Source organism: Cydia pomonella, unplaced genomic scaffold (genome assembly GCF_033807575.1).
Source record: "Cydia pomonella isolate Wapato2018A unplaced genomic scaffold, ilCydPomo1 PGA_scaffold_44, whole genome shotgun sequence".
Taxonomy (NCBI): Eukaryota; Metazoa; Arthropoda; class Insecta; order Lepidoptera; family Tortricidae; genus Cydia; species Cydia pomonella.
The window spans coordinates 36123-57291 of NW_026907877.1; the positions used below are offsets into that span (position 1 = coordinate 36123).

Here is a 21169-nt window from a genome sequence, read left to right on the forward strand (position 1 = left end):
TATGTACGCCTGCAACTCCAGAGAAGTTACATGCGCGTTGCCGACCCTAACACTCTGCACCCTCGTTGAGCTCTGGCAATTACTCACCGGCAGGAACACAACACTATGAGTAGGGTCTAGTGTTATTTGGCTGCGGTTTTCTGTAAGATGGAGGTACTTCCCCAGTCGGGCTCTGCTCTAGATCGGGCTGTGCCCTACCACACAAACCGAGATGACATTTACAATGCCCATACCTCTTTTGTGTTCATGTTTAAGGACGTACCCGGGTCCATTATGTAAGACCAATTTTTCTCATCGCTTGCACTAAGGAATACTTCTAAACTACCTAAAGTAGTGTGGTGGAAGTCACTCACAAACAAAAAAGATATAGCGTAAAAACATGAAGGGAATATATTATTGGCCGGTACTGCAGCTATTTCTGTTCCTGACAGTACACTAATAACACACCATAAATAACCATAATGAATATTTCACCTGCAAGCCAACACCTTCTGTATGATCTTGGACAGGTCCTCGAAGTGGCCCTTGCTGTCGACGCAGTACTTGTGCGCGAGGGACTGGATCACGCGGTTGATCTGCGCGCCGCCGAAGGAGGTGGTGGACGCGTTGCTGTTCTCGTCGCCGGGGCGCCCTTCCAGCCGGTGCTCGCTTATCTTGTGCACGAGGGACTGGGGGAATATTATAACAAAATTTAGTTAAATGGATAGAAAATGAGCCACGCTTTATAAAAAAGTGGAATTTAAAAAAATTATACTGAGATTATAAAAAAATACAAGGCTCCAAAGTATGAAAAAAAAACTTTTTGTTTTTAAAAATATAAAAAAATGATACCATTCGATTCCATACATTTTATTGAAAAGTAAATTGCATGACAACTATACACATAAACGCAATATTTCAGGGTCAAAATGGCAATTTCTTTGATCTTCCATACATTTAGGACAGACTTATATAATGTGACGTCACATCATGTTATCATCTTGTTAGAGGCGTTTCAATCGTCGAGTGCGAGCGTCAGACTTTAACTCTAATTTCTGAGCTTTGTGTTATTTAAATGCCATGAATCCCATATAGACATTTGATCCTCAGGAAAATCAAGATCGTTTGTCATTATTTACAAAAAACTGTCAAGTAGCCAATTATGTTAAAATCTTGCAAACGTGTTCTTGAATGTGTTTTTTAATTTAAAAATAACAACGTAAACTGTAGAATATAGTGTCAAAAAATAAGAAATCCACCAATGGGTGTATCAAAGAAGATATCGAACGTGTTGTGTATTTCGCGGTAGCTATCTTTTTATACAGTGTTAAAATATCTATAACGGGTAACATCGATAATAGGCATGTCGATATTTGATTTTGTCAATCACTTTATTTTGCCACAAAAACTTCTATGTCTGCTTATTAATAATGGGCGACTGACGGATAAAAATTACGTCAAAATAATTTCGAACGATATACGCAACGACTACAATCGATTTAAATAAACAGAACAAGATTTAAAAAAGTTAGTATTTTATTCTTGAAACAATTAATCGTAATTTTTCTTTAATCGTTACATCAGGCCATTCCTTTTATAATTCACTATACACTTATATAGGGGAAATGAGTAAGTTCGTAAAGTGATATGTCACCACTATTTGGAACTTACTGATATAATTACAAAAACTGCATATAATTTTACACATAAATATTACTCGAAATTTATACATAGTGTTATCTATCTTCTGCTTTCGTCCCCATATTGAATCAATCGGCCGCTTTTTAGTTATTAAAAACTGTCACAGATTAAACAATACATTAATAAAAAACCTCAGTGGCGTGGCCTACCTCGAGCACGGGTTTGTTGGCCACCAGCTGGCGGTACACGCGGTCGGCCTTGTCCAGCAGCGCGCCGATGGTCTGCACCATCTTCTTGCGCTCCTCGTCGTTCTCGATGTTGTCGACGGCGCAGCATGGCCGCGCGGTGAGTGTGTAGTCGAATTTGGCGTATTTGCAGAATCCGCAGGCGTGGCAGAGGAACGGGTCTTTCTCGTCGTAGTTTATAGCGCTGGGTGAACAAAAATACATTTTAGTCATGAGATAATACTCTTAAATATATGTAGATTTATATTTCAAGATGGATAGGGGCCGCGCGACGTAAGCTTCAACTCTCATCAGCGTAATAATTGTGTTGACAGAAAAGTTACCTCTGCTTCACGCGACGTGTTATATGGAAAAGGGGCGCGATTTTTTTTTTAGAAAACTAATCCAACCTAAAAATCCCTGGAGTTAATAGTTTAACTTTTGAATTCGAGGTGTTAAGAGAGTCTGCCATGCACAGACTCAAAGTTACAAGTCAATAAATTATATATTTTATAATAAGTGTTTTCGGGACTGATTTCTGCCTTTAAGGTCCCTAACGCCAGTGACCTTCGATCTGAATCCCTTAGTTTTCTAATATATTTTGTAGCTTATATTAACAACAAAGGCTGTAAGCAATATTGTATACCATATTTAGTTCAAATTTCACTGTATTCGAGATATTTGAGTGTTAATTAGTTTAAAATTAAAATCTTTGACCAGTTTTTAGAGACGTCAAAGACGAACCCAAATGTGTAGATTTCGTACATTTAAAATCCTTCACAGCAATCTAGTAACGAAAAAAGTTTTTTTAAGACAAAGTTTAAAAAATATACAAAATAATAAGTGTTAATTTCTTTCAAAATCCGTCAGTCCAGAATGGAGATAAAATATTTAAGAACCAATAGCCGTTTATCTTATAATTCTATCCATAGTGTAAATGTAGGAGTAACGATTCAAAACTAGTCAACAATCTATGAAAACCGCGGGAAGCCCCTTAAGCAATTTATCAGCGCGATTATGTTGGTTTATTACCATATTAGGTATTGAAACTTACCGACACTTGTGGCACTCGAACACGTTCTCGCCGCAGTTGGCGCAGACGCCTGGGTTGGCCGGCACGGATTGCGAGCAACGAGGGCATTGTAACGATTCTCCTATCAACAACAAATTACATATTATTCAAAAGCACAAGCATAAAGTGCTGTGGCTCATATACCACAGCACTTTATTACTTTTCTCGACAGGTGCGTCTTTATCCGACGCGATATCTCGATATTCGCGAAGCGCTCGCGCATAACACTCTGTATAGGTAAAAAACAACTTAAGTAAGTCACCTGTTTTGTATGTAGTTGTAACATGTTCGAATAGACATTTGTTTTGTTTGTGTTTGTCTTTTAAACATGTATTGTCTATTCGAACACGTCACAACTACATACAACAGGTGACTTACTTAAGTTTTTTACCTATATAAGACACTTGAGAAATCCGCAACAAGTTCGGCCAAATTTCGCCAATTCAATTCATTTCTTTATTCGTTCATCACAGGTACATAAATAGGTGGTAACTATGTTTGTATGTTAATTTCTTTGTGTGTCGTTGGCGTACGTGTCGCCATTAACTCTAGACCATAACCAACGCTTTCTGTGGGGACGCTTTCAACAAAATGTAACCAACAGAACAATAACTTCACAGCATACTTTACCTGTAGCCTGCTGGTTCTCATAGAAGTCGGCGTACTCCATCATGAGGTTGCATGCGACGATCGGCAGCGGGAAGTCGACGCGGACCTCTGATTGGCCAGACTGCAGCTGCACACGCTTCGCCTTGTGCCACATGCCTGGATAAATCAAATTGTATGGTTATCGATGTAAATGTAACGTAATACAGTGTCATCCTTATTTGTCCTATCATGTAAACAAACACTTTCCGAAGACATTATCACACTTTTCTCTGGAATTACACAATAATGATCACTTAAAACGTTGTTGTATACTTAAAGAAACTCACAGTGATGAAATCAACGAAATAATCACTGAAAAATATAATTTCTAATAAGATGTTTATCAATAATCGCAGTAACGGAAAGTCTAGTTTGTTTATGGAATCGCATTGTGGAAACGTCCCGTTTGTTTACATGATAATTTTTATTTTATTTTTTATTTTATTATTAATTCTCAACAATAATTATTGTGTCGAACATAATTACTTAATGATTAAAATTATCTACATTATATTAAAAATTAAAATAAATATTGAATATAATTATAAATAATTACAATTACAAGGTCAACTTCAAAGGTACACTTCCAATTTAACAATCACTTACTAGAAATTACAACTGAAAATCTCAAGTCAAATCAAATGTCAGTCTACTTAAAAATAACTGAATAAATTCCTATTACAATAATATAAAACATTAACAATTGCTTTTAGTAATGTAGACAAGTGTCTTAGAAAAAAAAACACTAACATTGATCGTCTGATGAGAAATCTGCTATACAGTAGTAGGATTTTCTCAAAAGATACTGTTTGAGCCTTGCATTAAACAATTTGTTATTTAAAATAGATTTCATTTCGATTGGTAACTTGTTAAACAGAAAGACTGACTGATAGCTAGTGGCATGCTTCATGATATTAAGACGTGGGACAAAGTTGCATTTCAAATCCTTCCGTCTAGTCGACAGCCTGATAAGACAGGTAAGGATGAATACACTGTAGAAAAGTGTGTACATTTTTAACCCATAGTGTAAGTTTACTTGTATCGTGAGGTTCCGAGCTCAGCGGCCGTATAATACACGCGGCTATTGAAGTGATAGTCACTGAATAGAGCAAGTGGCACTGTCTGACATCGCTCGACTGAAAGCGATGGACGCTTAGAACCACCTTCGCGTATTCAGAGCGTCGGCGTTTAGTCAAGTCTATGGCTGCTGCTCGACGCAACGTTGGCGCAACTGCGCAGCGACGCCATTTCCCATAACGCTGACTAGACGCCGACGCTCAAAAGATGCTAGTGTGGGGTGGCTATTATACTGTGATCACTTCGGTAAGCGCGTCTTTTACTTATTGCAAATCAGTTAAAATTCATAGCGAAAACTTATTACGTTACAAGCTTCATGAACGCCTAGGTATTAAACTTAAGATCGCTACCCATGCAGTCGCATTTTGAACTTTCTCCGTATTAAATTAAGGTTCAGTATTCACTGCACTCACCAGGCTTGTTCTTGAGCTCCTGCACCGCCTGCACGGTGCGGTTGTTGTAATAGAAGTTGATGCTGCGCACCATCTTGCTGCGCTTGATGTCACCGATGCGCAAGCTGATGCGGCTGATCATATGGCTGTTCACTAGCTTCACTATTTGGGTGGTTGTTGTGAATTTCGAATCGATCTGTGGACAAAGAAACGATTTATAACCCTTCTTTTAACATCAGCCCATTATCAACCTCCGTGCATACCCACAAGATCCACAATGACGCGCCGTGCACGATAGGCGTGGCGTTCAAAGAGATAAACCGTCTATTTAATTCGTAAGCTATATCTATCACACGGCATTACGCCCTTATAAAAATCACCACATTAAAACCCGCCGGGAACAATGTGTCAGTGCGTTCAGCGTTGATCATCAGCGTCCTTTTTTTTATTTATTGTCTTGTTTGTTTCGTGGATGAAATATATTTTCAAGCAGTTGTTACATATGTTTTTATATTTTTTTTTATTACGAAAACACCTGATGGAAAGTGCCGATGTAGTCTAGGATGGAACATGCTTACCTAAAAGATGTCTATTCACTCTTGATTTAAAAAGGTCCAAGTTATAGTGGACTGGGAATAGATTTGCAGGAAGTGAATTGCACTCCTTAGCCGTTCGCATGATAAAGCTGGATGCGTAGCGTTTAGTGCGAATCAGTGGTAAAGTAACGACGTAAGGGTGAAACGCAAGTCCGCATCTAGTCCCACGGTGGCAGAACGGAGATGGGGGGATAAGATTATGTAATCCCATCGCACACTCCCCGAAATGTATCCTGTAGAATACCGATAAACAGGCTACCTTTCTACGGTGTTCTAGGCTCTGCAGTCTAGCCTCTACCAATCTCATATCCCCAATAATCTTCCTAGCAGTTCTCTACAGTATCCGTAATTAGAATGATTCAAAAGGAAATAAGTGTTTCTTGACATAAGCATCAAGTTCAGTAGTTTGGGTACTCACCTTGATGGTGGGCAGCTTGATGGTCGCCATGGGCACCTCGGGGTTGTTGCAGACCAGACACGGCTCGGACTCCAGGTAGTAGCCGTCTAGTTCCACGTAGGCGCCGAGAGCGGCGTATAGGGACACGTTGCCGTGCATGGACAGGAGCTGGTTCTGGCTGCGGAGCAGGTCTACCGCGCTGCAGACGTATTTCTGAAAAAAAAAATATTATCCCTTTGTCCGACAAAGACGTGAGTTGACGCGCGTGACTATAGGCCAATCCCTTCGTGCATTCCGACAAGACAAATCCTAAGCGTGGAGTTCAAAGGGTTAACACATCGTATTATTTATTGTTGACTTTCATCTTTATGTATATGACATTCGCAATTATTCTCTATTCATCTGTCATTTTTATCAGAATAAGCTTGAATTGAGGATATTGGTTTCTTTATTTTTAATAAAATTATTTTTATTTTTTTATTTTGTCTTGGTTCAGCACTGTATACTTGCATGTGGTTTTAAAATAAATAAAAACTAACACATAATATATGTATATTATCTTGTCTTTTTCATACGTGAGTAGCACAGGCGTGTGCCAGATAGCAAGCGTTTGTTGTAACTTACATAACTCTAACAAACACTGATATTTATTTGTTTTACAAGGGGGCAAAGTAGGTTGTTTAACGCATTCACTGCCACCGACGCATATATGCGTTCACCGTCATACAAGTTTGTTCCTAGGCCACGCCCCCTGGCAGTGAATGCGTTAACCGCTCGTTGGTTGATACCCAAGCAAGCGAAAAATTCCAAAATTGAATCACAAGTATAGCTAGTGGTTCGAGAAGTGGAATCTTGAGCGATGCGAGGGATTAAAGGCACGAGAGTTAATCAAACTTTGTGTCCGAGTAAAACACAAAAGTCACAAAGTTTATACCCTGGTGAACACCCTATTATTAGTCGGTATAACAACTGCAAACAGTTATAACTGACAATTTGTAATTCTTGTTACAACGGGATAAGGTTGCTGACAGTATTCTCCGATAGAACTGACCTCAGTATCGATGTCCGTGGTCTTGAGCGTGAAGTATCCCAAGAGGTCAACGAACTGAGCCGCCTTGCGCCCATATTGGGGTAGTGTGGGCCAAATGCCCCAGAGCAGAGACACTAGCGATGCTTTCTCGGCTGGCGGCGAGTTGCTGTGGGATAATATGTAGAAAATATATTTATATAATGTATATTTACTGAAAAGTAAAGGTAAGGGAAAACGAGCTTAGATCATATAAGAGGTTAGAGTTAGAACATGATATGTCTACAACGATTTTGTTAGCACTCGCAGTGCAAGTGTTATTTATAGTTCATAGTGTCATAGAAGTTTTGACGTTTAAAATAACACTTGCACTGCGTGTGCTATCAAAGTCTTTGCAGGCTTGTCTTGGTCTGATTCTAGTTCTATCCCTTTCTTAGTAATACTATAGTTAATATTTTTAAATTAAAAAAAAGGTAAAAAGACACGTTAAGAGGCTGTCAACACCCAATGTCCTTGAAATTGATGTTACTTAAACAGTTTTTTAAGAAAGACTATTTGTTTTAGTCAAGTAAGAAAAATATATGTTCATATTAATTATATTTCAAAGACCGTTAAAAAAGATGGTATGGTATGGTGGACTGTATGAATAAAAGGGAGGAATATACCTTTGATATTGTTTTAATAAATATTTACAATAAATAGAAAATCACATCAACGACACAACCAAATCAGTATAAATAAGTAACCTGAAGTAATCAGAATGACAAATACTTTTTTTAAGTCAATTTTGAATTTGAATTTATAATAGACAAATAAGAAAAATAAGCCTGATGCTGCAAAGAGTGTGCAACAACCGTGGTTGTACTCGATACATGATTGAACGAAATCGGCTCGATAGAAAATAATTGCAAAGATTGGTCTTAAAATCACAATAAATTAAACGGTTCTATGTCTTTATTGTTTTGACTTATGGGTCTGCAATTAAAATCACAATTTCAACACATTTATATATAAACCGTGGTTGAGTAAAATATTACACTAATAATCCACTTTTTTTTTATTTAAATATTTTTCTTATTATTCCCTTACCCAGGCCCAGTAACATGCGACAGTGCTATCTCATTTACTCCGATAGAAGTAGACAGTGTGCGCGCTTTAGGTATTGACAGCCTCTTAAGAATACGTACGTACGTAAACAATTAGTTTATATTACTTACGAAAGCAAAATAATGTAAACGATCGTATATGTTAATAAAAATACACTTTAAGATCGCTTACCACGCTTCAAACGACACATATATTCATCAGATTTCATTTTGGAAAATACACAAAATACCTAAACTAAGGTTCTTTAATTATATAAATTACACATATCAGTTATATTTCTATCTGATATAAATATGCATTACCTATAATTTTATTTATTTTAGTTAACATAATTTATAATTATGAACCTTCGGGTCTTTTTGTTGTATTTTCCTTTTGTTGCGGTTCATCTTTTGTACTGCATTTTTGATATGTTTTATATGACTGGTTTCTAAATTAATACGCGCGAGGCAATTTCCTTGCGCACAAAATGGCCGAGGCACTTCTACACTGGCCGTTTTGTGCGTGAGGATATTGCCTCGGGCGTATGCTCGCTGTGTGTGGCCCGCCTAATAAATATCTCTATTAATTGTACGTGTCACTCACTTGTAGATGGCCAGTAGCAAAGCGTGCGCCTGCCACCGCACGGCCGTGGAGTTGGTCTCCAATAGGAAAGCCTTCACAAACATCTTCAATTCTTCCTGTGACACCTGTGAAAAAACTCAAATTACTATTGGTCAGAATGACAGGGACCAACTGCAAAGTGCCGAGTTAAGCGCTTGTTTGAATACAATGATCGCGATTTTCTTCTTCTTCGAGCCGGATTCGAGTAAATCATTGTACGAATCGTCCACTACATATTTTTGGTCCTTCGAACCATATGCGTTATGCGAGTCAAAGCCACGCTCTTTAGAGCAGACTGCACTTCGCTGTACTCGGCTGCACTGTGGGTAAGCTGTACGCAAAGGTCGTTCAGCTCTCTACGCGTCCAGTACAATAATGCTCTCAGGGCGCTACTGGGGCTGTCACGGTTCTGCAGTGCATCCACCATGTTCGCGGAAGAACGCGTGGACTGTTTCAGTGCTGTGCTGCGTAAAGAGATGGCATCGCTTCTGAACAGAATACGTGATAGTCCGAACAGCCTCCTGAAGACATTAGCTGTAAGGAATGAGTGCGCAATAATGCAACACTCAACAATACGTTATCAATAATGAGTTACGAATATTTAAATATTTTTTTAGGTTTTTGTTCACTACGGACGGTAAACATGATGAAGACATTGAAAGGAGAGTGAATGCTGGAAATCGTGTGAATGGGGCAATCAACGCTTTTATGAACAGCCAGAAGGTGTCGCAAAAAGCACGGTTGGCTGTACATAGAGGGGTGTTGGTGCCTACACTTATGTATGGTAGCGAAAGTTGGGTATGGCATAAGAGGCATCAGAGTCAAGTGAATGCAGTGGAAATGAGAGCGTTGAGAAGTGTGTGTGGTGTAAAATTACAAGATAGAATTAGGAACAGTGTGATAAAGGAAAAGTGTGGACTGAACGAAGATGTAGTGACAAAAATTGAGAAAGGTATGTTGAGATGGTTTGGACACGTGGAAAGAATGAGTGAAAGAAGGTTAACAAAGAGAATGTATAAGGGAGAAGTAGAAGAGGGAGCTGGAAGGGGTAGACCTCGGCAGACTTTCTCTGATCAAATCGAGGAAATCCTGAAGAAAGGCCTGGTCAAGAGCACCCTAAACCGACGAGCGTGTATGAGGAATGTTTTGAGAGTGAAGAAAGCGAAAGAGGTATGTTAGGATCGTAGCAAGTGGAAATCTGTGGTCTCTGCCTACCCCTCCGGGATATAGGCGTGATTATATGTATGTATGTATTTAGGTTTTAGCTTTAATAATAACAAATTTGTGGATCTTATTGTCTGAATAAACAAACGATTATTATTATTTGTCCCCTATATTTCTACTACGGCATACATTTGTATATAATGTATAGGACCAAGATTCAAGTAAACCAAGTAATACTACGACTTGTTTGGTATTTCGAACAGATATCGCAAAATCTAGTCGTAACGTAAGAATAAATTGGGATTACAGGTTCATGAAAAACTGAATGTAACCTGTTTGAGTATCTGCTGGACGAGGACCGGCACGCGATGCTCCTGGAACTTGGAGCCGTCAGAGACAAACGCGTCGCTGTCCGCGCTGCGCTCGCGCTCCTGCCACTCGGAAGTCGATCCTGATGCTGACGGGGTCTGGAAAATGGTATAGTTTAAATATAACAGTGTATTCTTGATCATATTTCATCATCATCATCATCAGCCTTTTATCGCCCACTGCTGAGCATAGGCCTCTCTTCTAGTACGCCACTTATCCCGGTCCCGAGCCAATCTCATCCGGAAGTGACCCGCAGTCTTCCGAATGTCGTCCACCCAACGAGCCAACGGACGCCAGGCACTCCTTTCGTCTGTAAGCGGCCACCATTCCGTTAGCATTGTGGCCCACCTGCCATCACTTTGCCTGGCAACATGTCCCGCCCAGCTCCATTTTAATTTGGTAATGACGTGTCCGACGTCTTGCACCTTGGTGCGACGTCGGATCTCGACATTCCTCACTCGGTCTTGAAGTTTGATGCCGAGCATGGCGCGCTCCATGGCTCTCTGTGCCACTCGAATTTTATGCACAGTCTCCTTAGTGAGCGTCCATGTCTCGGCACCGTAGGTCATGGTGGGCAGGACACATTGGTTAAAGAGGCGAGTTTTCAGGCATTGTGGAATGTTAACGGGTTTGAGGATGTCCGCCAGTTTATTGAATGCCGCCCAACCCAGCTGGATCCTCCTGGAGATCTCCTTCCGTTGGTGTGTTTTGTCAAAAGATAGAATATGTCCAAGATACACGTATTGCTCGACCACCTCCAGTACTTCGTTCCCAACCATAATAGTTGGAATCGATTCACTAGAGATGTTCGTCATAACTTTATAACATATTCATCATATTTAAAGACTAAAATGTCCTATACGCTTTTCTGGAATTCGCTAAGATTAAGAGATAAAACCAGTTTAAAAAAAATCATCTTTCAGTTATTACTTAGTGCATAACTCCTTTTTGATGGCAATGTTGCTACTATGGGACCCAGTCTAAATACTTGTCCTTATTGATAGATGTCATAAAATGAAAAGTAACACTTTGCAAAAACTAGGTTTTACGATAAAAACCGGCCAAGTGCGAGTCGGACTCGCACAGGAAGGGTTCCGTACCTATAAAAACATTATCTATAAAAACGGTCACCCATCCAAGTACTGACCCCGCCCGACGTTGCTTAACTTCAGTGATTGGATGAGAACCTCGAGATTGGAAAGAAATATTTATTTTATTCTGTTTTTAGTATTTGTTGTTATAGCGGCAACAGAAATACATAATCAGTAGAAATTTAAACTGGCTAACTATCACGGTTCCGTTCTGTATTATTACACAAGTTCCATTGTATAATTACTACAAAGGTCTCGTTTGGACTAGTGTAACTTGTGAAATGTTTTAACTAGGGCTATCATTTTGATGTCATCTTTTAGCTGATATCCTGTACCTACTGTCTTTTAAGAATAAAAAAAAGTATAGGTCTACGACCTCTTTTTCGAAAAAAAAGATAAGCATACGCATACAAACAAGCATACGGCCCGCCTGATGGTAAGCAGCCTATGTACGCCTGCAACTCCAGAGGAGTTAAATGCGCGTTGCCGACCCTGAATGTGAGTATGTATGCAAGAGCCCTAACTGTGTGTCGGTGTGTGCTCACCTTGTCCGACTTGGTGTCGGTGAGCGCGGCCTGCAGCAGCTGCAGCACGGTGGGCGCCACGTGCGGGTGCACGCGCCGCGCGCAGCGCACCAGCCACGCGAGCGCCTCTCTACGCTCCGTGGCGCACGTGTGCTGCCAGTTGCCCGTGCGGGCGCTCACTATTTCTGCACACGCCTGTAATAGAGACCGATATTAGGTGAGCGAAGTGTCCAAACACATGCGGCCGGCCTCAAATCACTTATGGCGTTATTCATAAACGCCTACTGAATTGAACAAGCCGATGATAATCGTTTGTCCCTTTCTGTCATATCAATAAGTCGGAAAGGGACAAATGATTATTAACGGCTTGTTAACTTTATTAGATGTTTATGATTAAGGGGGTTAGAAGCTTGACGTCACGCTACATGTCATGCTTAACGCGCCGCTGGACGCTCTTTACTTATAAACTGTATGATATTTGTTTGCTAGACGAGCGAGCGAGGCCGTATAAGTAGCTCAAGGCTGACAGTATCCATTGCGGCCAAAGTAAATAAAGACAAATATTAGGTTCCAAAGGTGTCCAAACAAATGCAAACACACCGGCCTCAAATCACTTAGAAGCTTGAGATCACGCTACAGCCGCTGGACGGTCTGTACTTATAGACCGTACGCTATTTATCTGCAAGAAGGCTGACAGTACCCATTCCGGCCAAAGTAAATAGAGACAAATATTAGATTCCAAAGGTATCCAAATGCAAATACACTGGCCTGAAATCATTTAGAAGCTAGAAGTCACGCTACATGTCATGCTTAACACGCCGCTGAACGGTCTTTACTTATCGACCGTATGCTATTTGTTTGCTAGACGAGCGAGCGAGGTCGTATAAGTAGTTTGATTTATTTATCGTATGGCAATTACTACTACACTGTATATTGAATAACGATTAGTTTATAATCTAAATCTACATTTCTCCAAGTAGGTAATGGCTGCACTCGTTATGTTTTTAAAATATTCCACTGGGCCATCGTATTTTATCAGTGGGCACTCCAAAACGATATGGCGGACAGTTTGCTTTGGGCATCCGCACTCGCAGCTTTCCTGGTCATTCCATCCCCATTTTTTCCGGAGGTATGCACAGTGGCCGATTCCTGTTCTCAGACGGTTGAGCATGCACCAGGCGCGACGTGTTTCATTGGGCCCCGGCACGTAGCTCCGCGGGTTAAACTCGAAGAGATCAGATGGGACATCTTCCTGCGACCATTCTTCGGACCAGGCTTCGTTCAGGTTCCACTGAGAGCGTGGTTGGTGGATAAGGAGAGCCGGTAGGTTTCTTGACTTTAACCGTGTGCACCTGAACGTAGCCAAGTCTCTGTTCAACGGCAGTTCCGGTCGTTCATGGGCTTTGTCAATTTCTCTGAGCAGGTATAAGTAGTCAGCTGACAGTACCCATTCCGGCCAAGATATGTAAGGAATTTATAAATAATAGCATACAGAACATGTTCGTGTACCAAAACCTTACCTTCAAATGGTCCATGAGTTGCACGAGCCTGTCGTAGGCTGGGTCGGTCTGCAGCAGCGCTTTGGCGGCGTTTAGATGAGTATCGAGCGCGTGGACATCGCGCGTGTGGCGGTAGCGATCGCGAGTACCGCAAAGTAAGAGGAGAAGCTTGCGGACTTGTTTCCTGCGAATAAATGTATGATTAGGTATTATTGTTGTAACTGTCCAGTCCAACCCAACTTCTAGCAGGCGAGTGGTCCAATAAAGTCAATAAAATCCAATTTCCCCCTCAAAATCCAGAGCCGTCATTGGAAGATAGACTCGGGTCTACTGCTACTAGGTAGTAGCCAATGGAATTAGACTAACGAAAAGAGCTAAAACTCCTTTCAAATAAAACCGGGAAAACAGAGATGAGGACAAAGTTTAACTCATAACATTGTTTTAAAAACTAAACTAAAAAAACGAATCGTCAATAATGCTAAGACATACCCTGAATTAGACATCAGTAGATAACTTTGCCTTAAGTGTTATTTAAATGGAATGTAACTATAAATTTGATAATTAGGTATGATTACGAATATGTCCGTAACCTCTTCTCACGTACAGTACCTGAGCGGGGTCTGCTGGTTCATCATATACTCGCAAAGCAGTACAAGTCTAGTATGGGAGAAGTTTACAAGTAAAATTGCACCTATGTTGTGAACGCGCGCTCTAAGATGGCGCCACTTCTTGATATTTAACAAATTTAACACATATCAGTGACATGATAAGAATCAAAGTGAAATGGCGTTCTAAAAGTTTCAATCATGTGTCTAAAGATGGTAGTAAATTTACTGTGTCTACAAAGTTTTCTATGATAATCCACCCCTATTTCAAATTCTCTGTGTCTTCATCGCTTCATAATGTGGTGTCTGTGTAGTCTGTGTGACAGTACCTGAGCGGGGTCTGCTGGTTCATCATGTACTCGCAGAGCAGCGTGCGCCAGCGCGAGTCGAAGTGCACGGGCTCGCAGTGCTTGTGGATCTGGCACGGCAGGCGGAGCGCCATCTCCATCAGTAGTTGTGGGTAGTTGTCGAACACGTCCAGGGCGTGGCCTGTTGCAATAACATTTTGTCAGTATATTGCATCGATACTTACTCTAACCATTTTTTTATCGGTACAAAAACCGTTTCAGCTACTAAGCCCGATCGGTCGGAATGTCGCCCTCCCAATATTCACTCGCGACACATAGCCAGGGAAATGCTGTCATAGACATATTAAAACTGGACGCTTTTTGAAGACGAAACCAATCTCGCAGGTTTCGTTTTATTACGAGGATCCGTATCTAAAGCCGTTCGCAATGGCTTCGCTCAATCATCTCAAGCTGAAGATAATAAAAGCTTGTAGAAACACTCACTCTTAACGTATTCCTTAACGAAGAAAGGTTGCATGTCGGGCAGCGGGTGCGGCGCCTGCGGCTTCAGGAGCTGCGCTGTAGGCGTCGTTGTACCAGCGTCTACGGAACCAAGCATGGGTGAGATCGAGCTTACAAAAGACAGCTAATAAATAATTACATGACAGTGTAGCCTACCTTCCACGAATGTTAAAACGCTTTATACCGCGCCAAAGAATATAACTCCTAGTGAGACACAGCAGACACGTGGGTGACACAAACTTTCGTCTTTACTGCTATTATCGTAATCTAAAACTAACATTTGCGCGAACTGCTCGTGCGGTTGCGTATTGTACAGTCGCCATCACATATATCGTAGCGGAGAAGGAGCTCAAAAATATCTGAACACGCACTGTAACGCCTTGAAAATAGAGGCGTGTTCAGACATTTGTCGGCGCCTTGCCTGCTCCGATATATCTGATGGTGACTGTACGTGCGTGCAGCACGCGAGCGCTGCATTCGGCCTGTTTGGATAGACTTGAACCTTTTGAACGCCAAGGACACCTAAAGGCGTCGTTACTAGTCGTGCCCACCGCGCCAAGGACACCCATGGGTGTTATGGCGGACGCTGTCAAAGTAACCTTCACACTTTCGAGTAAGGTTTACATTAGCTCCCTCGCGCCCGGGAGCTTGGCGTTTGAGTGATGTTTGTGTTTATGACATAAAGCGCTCAAAGGGTTAGCAAAAGTGATGTTTGACAGCGGAAAAAACACAAATTTCCATTACCATTTATTTTGTTTGGTACTATAAAGTGACAACTCTACAGTGACGTAAGCATGTGTGGGCACCAGAGTGTAAGACCTGTTTTTTTGGATCATGCGAAATCTGAGTCAAATCCTTCGCATTCGTGGAAAGTAGGCTTGATTCTCCTAAATCTACATAGTTTAATTTTTAGTCGCATGGCATACGCAAGGCAAATAAAAGACATCATAAGCGGATGTGGCGCCTGAATATGGGACGGTTATATTCACGCCGATATCTTAAAGAATAAAGAACGAGTGTAAGCCTGAGAAATATGACAATATGTAGACAAGATAAGTACAATGCGATGTGTATAAAAATTCTCCCGAATAAAAGCCTCCGTGTGCGTGCGATAAAATGGTGTAACTGTGCATGCACACGTCACGCAAGCGGTGTGCCATCTCTCATAAGGATCTGTGTATTACAACGTGCACGTGCACGTTGGTCTGTATATTTACGCCGGTATCTAATACAAGAACGAACGAATGTAGTCCGTGGATTTGATGATATGTAGACAACTACAAGGTGAGATGGTAAAAAAAAAATCCCGAACCAACGTCGAAACCATAAGTAAGAAAAACACTGTAAATTGTGTTTTAAAAAATGCAGTAAATCAACTCAGAAACATTCCAAAAACAAACTTGGGGCCTATTGCATAATAAAATACAAGCTATTACTATTAGTTTTACCGTATGTAAAATCACTAATAGTATTAGCTCCTTCTTCTTCATGTAAGTAGTATTTTTATTTATCACATCACATAAATTATTTCGTAAAGTAGCTCAACAGCAGCTATAAAAGAAATTCGACATTAAATCTTGCACGAGAATGTACAGAAAGACACGGTAATTTCAATTTGCTGTAACACGGTAATTTGCTGTGGTTATCTGACTGATTAATTTGCCTATATTTCTATTGTATAGTTGCTTTATATTTTTCTACTTCTTTCCAATTTTTTGTGTATTTTCCCCATTCCTTTTTGTTGTAATATTTATCCTCTAAATTATGTATGTATTTTGTTGTACATTTTACTGCATTTGTCACCCTTTTTTCACTCTCTCCTCTCATCTATTCAAAGGTTAACTGGAAGAGATCCCTCAAAGGGATAAGTTCGCCTCTGTACTTCTTACTAATTGTATGTTACTTTTAATATGTATTATTGTATAATAAAGAGATTTACTACTTTGTAAAGAAAGTACAAAGAATACCAAAATTCGTTACGTGCGATGCGTCCGATGCGTGCGATGCGGCCCTGTGGACGTCCACCTTAAATCTCGATAAGTATCATACGGCAGTAACGCAGCCCCTTATAACAGGCAAATTAAAATTCATCCTAATGCTACAACTTCAAGGTCGTTTTGTGGCAAATTTAGACCAAAGAGAATTTTAAAGTGGTGGATTGACTAAGAAAGTTTTGTAGCCATAGCAAATTTACTGCCATCTTTAGACACATTATTAAAACTTTTAGAACGCCATTTGACTTTCATCCATTCCACTTTCATCTTTCACAGATATGCGTTAAATTTGTTAAATATAAAAAATGTGACCAAAGGTTATGGCGCCATCGAGTCAAATGGCGTTCTAAGTTTTAATCATATGTCGAAAGATGGCAGTAAATTTAATGTGCCTACAAAGTTCGATTTGACAATCCACCTCCGTTTCAAATTCCCTTTGATAAACTGCTGGTAGTCCTGGTGTTTGGTTAAAATCTGTCCACTTACTAGCAGTCTTGTCCTTCCAGTACGGTAATAAGGCAGCAAGCACTCTGTAGCAGTGCAGCGGCGCCCCGGCGCGTATGAGCGCGGCGGCGGCGAGGCGGGACACGTGCGCGGCGCAGGCGGCGCCGGAGCCCTCGCGCGCTGTCGTGCTGCCGGACGAGGTGGACTTGCAGCGGGCCATTAGTACACCTGTCAACATTGAACGCTTATAATATGGAAGGTAAAGGCAAGGAACAGAAACTCCTTAGGCAGAATTGTTGCAAAAGTGTCCCGCTGTCAACTATAAATAATAGTTCCAAATCTACCCAGAGTAGCGCTAGAGTAGCTAAGAACCTAGGCGTTACTGACGGAGTGATGTGCGCTGTCTATGATTAGATTTTTTTCTGAAGTATTCTAGGTATTGTAGCGCCACCTATTTATAGTTTTTTTCGGACACTTTTTGGTATATGGAGATTTTGTTCCTTCCCCACCTTCCATAGCTTATAATATGGAGCGTGCAAAAACTGTACGAGAGTTTTGACGCGAGGCGTGAATGTAAAGTTTATGCTTCCCATGTAGCTCACAAGATGGCAGAACCATAAGAAAACGTACGAGAACGGTAGATGACAGCACTTGCTTTGGCGTGAACTGTCAATGTACATGTTGACGCTGACAAAACATGTTGACAAAAGATGGCGGACCATCCAACGCGCACGGTCCCTTTACTAGAAGGAGACTATTAATGCGCAGACTTCCGGCCGAAGTGTGGTGTTTCGGGCGTTCCGTGGCAAACTACCGAATCCGATGCAACAGCAGGCAATTCAACGGAGTCACGCCGCTCTGCCAAGCACGAATCAATTTCGCCAGAGCGAAAGATTCCAAAATTGAACCACGAGTGTAGCGAGTTTCAAGGCACGAGGGTTAAACAAACTTTGCTTCCGAGTGAAACACAACATTTTTCATCACACCAACCCGAGGAAAATTCTAACTACGAAATACCAAAATAAAACCAAATCAAATCCAAATGAACGTAATATAAAATGTATCATTCAAAAGTCAATTCCACCAGCTAACATAAGGAAACAACTCAAAATTTGCATCTGTTTACTTTGCCTCACATGTGGATAATGCAACTTTCTCATTCGTTTTTAGGGTTCCGTACCCAAAGGGTAAAACGGGACCCTAATACTAAGACTCCTCTGTCCGTCCGTCCGTCTGTCACCAGGCTGTATCTCATGAACCGTGATAGCTAGACAGTTGAAATTTTCACAGATGTATTTCTGTTGCCGCTATAACAACAAATAATAAAAATTACGGAACCTTCGGTGGGCGAGTCCGACTCGCACTTGTCCTGTTTTTTCACAACCAAGAGCGCCTTTACCAGAGTGTGGTGAACACAATTGAGATCACTCACTGAGCAGCCGCATCACCACCAGCTGTAGCTCGCGGCGGTTGGTGCGCTCGTGGACGGCGGGTGTCATGGCGGGCGCGTCCTCCTCGGTGCCCATGTCCAGCTCCGACACGAGCAGGTCCAGGAGGCGCTCGAGGACGGCGCGGTCCGCTTCCACGGTGGAATCGAGGTCGCCGGCCAGCATCAGGACCACCTAAGGAAAATGAGATATATTTTTATTGTGAAGATGCAAGGACTGTTTGGACTACGTTACTGCTTACTTGTAACTCGCTCGTCTGCAGTGCGAACGTTTTTTGGTCTATAGGTAACAATACCTATAACAATGTTCAAGTTTTTGTACTTTTTTTATTTAAAAGGTTGCTCTGATTGTTAATAATACTACTCATTTCATAATGGGTGTTCGTATGACAATAACACACGACAATTTCTTTATTCAAATGCCACCTTGAATAACATCGCTTTCAGAGGCTATTATACAACTCTGCTAGGGGTGATACTAAAGTGTCCTTGAGGTAATTAAATTTTGTGTCTTGAAATTTCAAAGGATGCCAAACATTTTGCAAAAGTTTCAGTTTCAATAATTGGTTGTATTTATACATTAACATAAGATTCCCGTATACTGCTTTTAAGGTGACTAAAGCACTGCTAGATACGCCTTTGACATCAATGTAAAATGACAAGTGTCAATACTAAAAACTCAAGTTCATTTAATTTAAACAATGATTGAAACTACCAAATCAAATTATTGTCATATCCAATAAAATCCATTTTTTTCTTTATGTATATATTTTTTTCTAGGACTACATCTATGCCATAATATATTGTTCATGTCATTGATCGAAGTTCACATTTTTATTAATATTATCTTGCCTTAAACCTCTACGAGCTTTTTTTTTCTTCCAATATCTTGTATTACTTTTGTAAACAATATAAATTATGATAATTAGCAAACCATAACAGATATGTCTTTACTAAAAGGACAATAACCCCAAATGTGCCTCATGGCATTAAGTCCGCCTTTTAATAAATAAGATTTTCTTTTGTGCAATAAAGATTAAATAAATAACTGTTCTGTCAAACCTATATCTATAGCTTATTTGGGCGTTACTTGTTATTATCGTCAGGTAAATACTATATTAACTAACTATCCTCATTAAGCTTATTACATACAATTTATTGCGTATTTACCTTGTAACGCTACTAATAACTCTACAGATACGTCAAATCTCTATCGTCTATGCACTCTTTTCTCACACATCTCTTTTTCATTCGTTTTTTTTTTATAAATTATACATCGTTTTTTACTACTTCCACTTTTGAATTTCAGGAACTACGTAGCAGTTTAAAACGTTTTCTGGATATCTGTATCATATTTTTATACTTTCAACTTGCGAAATATGACCATGTACATTTGCGTTCAACTCAATTATCTTATCTGTCCCGTCGTAATTATCTAACTTTAACATCGCTACTAACTGATGCTGTTACAACGCATACTCCCATAGGTACTACAAGTACAAATTATATTGAATCGTTCGAACTGAACACCGCGTTTGCTAAGTTTCAAACGTTAGTTATGTAAATATAACTTCCAACCAATTCTAGATAATCACCATTCAATCTGCAAACAAAAGATTCGTCTCTCTATTGATCTTTCTGAATAATTGTTCCTTTATCTTCCCTGTTTCCCTACGTAATCTATATTTAGGGCAATTATCATCATCTACACTCAAGTGCCTACTTTTTTTCACTTGTTAGCCTTTGTCACAAATCCCATGGATACAACAAATCGTTTGCAATATGTCCGATCTGTTGTTTACTTTACAATCCCGACTACTCAAAATCTGTTTACCTGAGATACTCTTGTACTGTCTGAAGTCTACTCTATACTATATTTGTTCTATATTTAAGTCGTACAGTAAAACATATTTATTATACTATAACATTTGGTATTTTGGTAATCTCCATAGGTAGGTATACATATGCTTATATAGGCACTATCCTGTTACTGTTTATTTGTTAGCACTTATCACTTCAACATTATGCGTCCATCTGCATTCATTAGTTTTATTAATAATAATTAGTTTTATTTAACGGAATATCTCGTTTAATCCATGATAATTACCTCTGATCTCTTATTTAATGCATTTCTATACATTTAACACCTTTTTATTCGAATAATAATTAAAGTTACTTCAAAATTATGATAGTTAGAACTTCGTGTGCATAAAATATACTCATACAACAATGTCTCTATTGTCTAATGTCTGTACAATATCTCAAAATGCAATATGAATATCGTCTAATCTATCGAAACATGAAAATAATTACCAATTATTTTAAATTTCACATATATATATAAAGATATTTCTTCTAATACTGATCATCAACAACATCGAGTTAATTATCCCAAAAGATTAATCAATTTCACGAACTCGCTGTCACAAGAGTTTGCGACTCAAAAATTCAGTCAAAAAC

At 40.0% G+C, this 21169-nt stretch overlaps 1 protein-coding gene across 1 annotated transcript in view; it reads right to left on the bottom strand.

Moving 5' to 3' along the window:
• LOC133534034 (E3 ubiquitin-protein ligase UBR4-like) overlaps positions 1–21169 on the bottom strand; it is a 65917-nt gene that overhangs the window by 20982 nt on the left and 23766 nt on the right. Inside the window, 15 exon segments of the mRNA XM_061873126.1 lie at positions 475–668; positions 1830–2049; positions 2899–2998; positions 3547–3681; positions 5055–5229; positions 6048–6239; positions 7078–7222; positions 8746–8849; positions 10260–10394; positions 11933–12106; positions 13432–13594; positions 14345–14504; positions 14807–14905; positions 17305–17490; positions 18695–18884. Coding sequence (XP_061729110.1) covers positions 475–668; positions 1830–2049; positions 2899–2998; positions 3547–3681; positions 5055–5229; positions 6048–6239; positions 7078–7222; positions 8746–8849; positions 10260–10394; positions 11933–12106; positions 13432–13594; positions 14345–14504; positions 14807–14905; positions 17305–17490; positions 18695–18884 — 2372 coding nt within the window.